This window comes from Lathyrus oleraceus, chromosome 3 (assembly GCF_024323335.1).
Source record: "Lathyrus oleraceus cultivar Zhongwan6 chromosome 3, CAAS_Psat_ZW6_1.0, whole genome shotgun sequence".
In the NCBI taxonomy this organism is placed as follows: Eukaryota; Viridiplantae; Streptophyta; class Magnoliopsida; order Fabales; family Fabaceae; genus Lathyrus; species Lathyrus oleraceus.
Window position 1 is genome coordinate 191632657 of NC_066581.1, and position 4892 is coordinate 191637548.

A 4892-nucleotide genomic window follows, 5' to 3' on the forward strand; every position below is an offset into this window, starting at 1 on the left:
CTTTATCCAATGGTCAAGAATAAATACAAATCAAATAAATAAAATAAAGTTGGTTTGAAAAGAGAGAAAAAAAATGAATAAATATTGAGATGAACGCATAATGAGCAGCAATAGGAAGGACACTGGAAGAGGATCCAAATCCAAAATTAATGTATGACTTAATATGTTATTAACTTTTTTATATATATTTTAATATATAGGTAAATTTATCAATAAATTTGATATTTGAAATTTAAATTTTTTGTTATAGGTGGATGAATAGAATTAGAATTGGATTTGATATTGGATCCTTCCAACAGCTTCAATGAGGAAAGTTTGAATCTTGCAAAAGAAACAAGAATATATAAATATATATTGCAGAACCATGTTCTTTTTAGAAATACTTTTCAAATCATCTGTCTATAAATACAATCCTCTTTCTCTTTGGAATTAGACATCACAAACCAAACCAACAATACATTACCTATTCACCAATATTATCACCATGTCTAACTCCAAAACCTTCTTATCTCTAACCTTCTTCACAACCTTTCTATTCTTTTCCTTTGTAAACGCCACTTACTATCAAGACATATCTCCATCATTCCTTGGTTTCAAACAAGAGAAACTCACTCACATCCACTTTTTCTTGCATGACATCGTTACAGGCCCAAAACCCACCATGATCATAGCCTCCGAATCTCCTTTAAACGGTAAATCCGAATCTCCCTTACCGTTCGGGTCCATAGTGGTTCTGGAAGATCCACTGACCGTTGGACCCGAACTTAACTCCGAACTAATCGGAAAAGCCCAAGGCTTTTACGTAACCGTCTCTCAAGCTGCCGTGCTTGAATTGGAGTTAGTTATGGGAATGACTTTTGTGTTCACAGGAGGGAAATACAACGGTAGCACACTAAGTGTGCTTGGGCGCAACGAGATCATTTCTCCGATAAGAGAAATGCCGATTATCGGTGGAACCGGAGAATTTCGATTCGCACGTGGTTTTCTTCAGGCGAAATCTCATGCAGTTGATTATCATAAAGGTGATGCTCATGTGGAATATAATGTCTATGTCTTTCATTATCCTTCAACTTCATCATCTTCAGAAGATTTTGCTGAGGGTAGTCGATTCATGAAGGAACCTATGTTTGGCCAAATATAGAGAAAAAAGTTTTCTGATACTTAATATAAAAAAGTAATTTACATTTTAAATTTATTCAAAAATCAATGTATTTAGATAATATATAATCTAAATACATTAATTTTTCAATTTTAATTAAAAGTAAAAAGAATTATATTAAGTACGAAAGAAATCAAATAGATTATAAGTGGAGAATAAGTTGCATATGTGTAAGTTAGCTAAATAATTGGGATGCTTATTATTGTTAGTTTGTAATTAGAGGGAGAAGAGACAGATGAGAATGAATAAATGTATTTGACCTAAAAAATATATAATTGTCAATAAAAGTTTATGATGTTTTCTAGTTTCACCTTATTAATTTTTAATTACATTCTAAGTTGGCAAAAGTACACTTAGTTCTTTCTTAAATATTCGACTATTACTTTTTTTCTCTCTAAATTATAGTTATATTCATATTCTCTTTTTTCTCCTATGCCTTCATCAGCATTTAATTTTACAATTTCTTTGCTTTAATCTTCTTCTTTTATTGTGTAATATTCATTTTAACTTAAGTTGCTTGTTTTAGTTTTGATAATATCAATGTTATATGAACTTATCTAAATTGTCAGTTTTAATTTTAATATTCAGGTTGTATGTTTCCTTTATATTGTAGTGTATCGATATTCTTAAATTTTGGGTATATAATAATTCACTAGCTGATAGGACCGGAGTTTCTTAACTAATTATGGTTATAAGTTCAATGAATTAGAAAACTTTCTTTGGAGTGACCTCGGTTGTAGTAGATAAGAAGTGTTAAATTCTGAATTTAGTTGTGTAAGATAAAATATAAAATAACTTGAGTGATTTATTTTCAACTTGTCAAAACAAAACAAAAATTGATGTCGTTTTGTATGTATTTGCGCTATTATCCTGTTGCGTGCATGTTCAAATGTCACTATAAAAAATTCATTTTGTAGACTAGATAGAGCATTTTCTCTTTAACACGTCCCATCTCGTTTTCTATATTCTTAAGTTTGAAAGATTTGTCTTATTAAAATAATAATAAAGAGAATTCAAAGCGGCGAATATGTGTAACTAATAATTCACAAAGTATTTAAGAATAAAATACTGAGTATATCTTACCCAAAAAAAAAATTAGAGCTTCCACTTGAGGGGGAGCATTGTACACTCACATTTGAGGGAAGTGTTGAAAATGTATCAAGTGTGAGTGATGTGAGTAATAGTCCCACATTGGTTGTAAATATGGAGACTTAAGCATTTATAAGTGAAAGAACCCACTCACTTATCACCTTAAGGTTTTTGATGAATATGTGGAGTGTCCCTCACAAAGGTGTTGCTCTAAAAAAGGAAGTCCCACAAAGTTCAATGCTCCCTAGTGAAAAACTCCCCCAATAGTTACTAATGGCGTCCTTGAGCTTGCTGAGAATGAAACCGATACTCAGAGGGTCGCGAACAAAGAGGCAAAGAAGAGGCGAAGAAGAAAAACTACAAGATCGCGTATTACGTTCATTCGATAGTAGATTCAGAGAATTTCGACAACTGAAACTAGGGGTTCAAGATTCAATACAAGCACTGCAGGCTCAGGCATGGAAGAAGCATGGTGGTTCCAACAAATTCAAAGAAAAAGGAGACAAGACTCTTAGCAAGAAGTCTTAGTAGAACCCTTAAAAGCATAAGTTCGATGATAGGGAGTCTGAATCCTCGAAAAGGTGTGTAGTGCTATAACTATGAAAAGTGGGGTCACTTGGCCAAGAATTGTTGGTACAATAAAGAAAAGGAGCGACAAAAGGCAAGGAGGAAGGAGCGAACCTTGCACGCCAAGATTCAGGTGATTATGAAGATACAGTGGTTATGGTTTTAGTTGCATTTGGCCATGTCGACTCCAAGATTTGGTTCTTCGACTCGGGCTACTTGAATCACATGACTGGTCAAAAAGTGTGGTTAGAATATTTTGACTCGTCGAAGAAGAGGAATGTCAAACTTATTAATAATAGCTCATTGCAAGCAGAAGGTACTGGCAACATAGTTATTCAAAGGAGCAATGAAGGAAAATCTATGATCAAAGATGTACTTTATGTACCTGGAAGGAAGTGCAATCTACAAAGCGTGGGACAACTGGTCAAAAAAAGTTTCTCCCTGATTACGAAATATGGAGCCTTTGAATTGTTCAAAACCCAGAATAATTTGGTCTTAAAATCCCCTATGTCGAAGAACAAGACATTTAAGACCATGATCAGTTCGACCGAGGTACAATGCCTCAAAACAATTGTCTTAAAATCCCTTATGTGGTATTTGAGATTTGGACATCTGAACTTTCAATCACTCAATCAAATTATCACTCAAGATATGGTAATAAGCATACCAAGTCTGAAGATGCCCAACAAGCTCTGTTAAGTTTGTCTAGTTGAAAAGCAATCTAGAAAATATTTTGTTGCGACTATGCAAATGAGATCCTCCTGCATACTTGAAGTTGTATATTCAGATGTATATGGCCCTTTTGAGGAGCATATCATTGGCGGAAACATGTATTTTGTCTCATTTGTCGATGAGTATAGTCGAAAGGTTTGGATCTATGTGATCAAGCGAAAGGACGAAATATTTGCAATCTTTAAGAGATTCATAATACTTGTCGAAAACTAGAGTAAAAAAGATCAAGGTTTTGCGAACAAATGGAGGTGGCGAATATACATCAAAGATTTTTGAAGAATTATGTGTAGAACATGGTATTGATCATGAGGTAACTGCTCCTTACACGCCTCAACATAATGGAATAGCAGAAAGAAGAAATATGGTTGTTTTGGAAATGGCGAGATGCATGCTGAAGTAGAAGAATTTGCCTAAATCTTTATGGGGTGAAGTTGTTTCCATTATTGTTTATATTATGAACAGGTGCCCTTCCAAGAAGCTAAAGAACAAGTGTAGCGGTAAATTTATGACCATCAAGCTATGGATAAGCTTAACATCAATAAAACCAGAGTCGTCACCGCGTTTTTATTGTTTCCAAAGGAAAAGAGAAAAGTACGAACAAAATCTAAGGCTAAGAAGTTTTCAAATCAAAACTAATAAAATGTCAGAGATTATAGATAAGGGGGTTGGTTACACAAAGGGAAGGTGTTAGCACCCAAAGTGTCCTAGGTATTCCTAGGGAGCCCTTTTTTATGTGTGTATATGTGTTTGGTATAAAATATGTTTGAGAAAAGTAGAGTGTGGGGATGAGAAAAGAATTCATTGATTATATTTTTGTGTTTGACAAGACCTTCGGACTTGTGCCTAGGTACCAACATAAAAATGAGGGATCAAAACCTCATAGTTCGTGGTAAATTTTTTAAAGAAGTTGGTGAATTGCTTTTAACAAAAGTTTAATAAGAAAAAGGCACAAAGGCCCAAGAGTTTGAATGGAGTTGTTAGTTCTTTTTTTCTTTTGAAATGTTAAGTCAATATCATTAAGTTTATTTACAAATTTAATTTAAGAAAGAGAAGTTCAAAAAATTCAATGGCATAAGACCAAAGTTTCTAATTATTAAAACAAAGTCTAAGTTTGAAAACACAAGCAAAGAATTTTTTTTTAAAGGGGGAGAGATTTTGAAATTTAAGAAGTGGGAGGAGATGAAGAGGCATCCTAAGCACAAATTTAAGAGTTGAGGGTTGAAAAGATCTGACCAATGGGATGCAATTCAACAGACAAGAATGTCATATAGAAACCCATTTTCCTTTAGACTTCTATCAAGCAATAATCAAGAAACAATGAGAAATATCCAGACATCATGAAGAC

General features: G+C 33.5%; 1 protein-coding gene across 1 annotated transcript; it reads left to right on the forward strand.

The window, feature by feature from the left end:
* Positions 1-250: 250 nt before the first annotated feature.
* Positions 251-1463, forward strand: LOC127126200 (pterocarpan synthase 1). Its single transcript, XM_051055086.1, has one exon. It carries the CDS (start codon positions 485-487, stop codon positions 1139-1141), a length of 657 nt encoding a protein of 218 aa, XP_050911043.1. The 5' UTR covers positions 251-484; the 3' UTR covers positions 1142-1463.
* Positions 1464-4892: the final 3429 nt, after the last annotated feature.

Bases quoted from the DNA above. Each gene is read 5' to 3' on its own strand.
- LOC127126200 (XM_051055086.1), top strand. From the start codon at position 485: ATGTCTAACTCCAAAACCTTCTTATCTCTAACCTTCTTCACAACCTTT.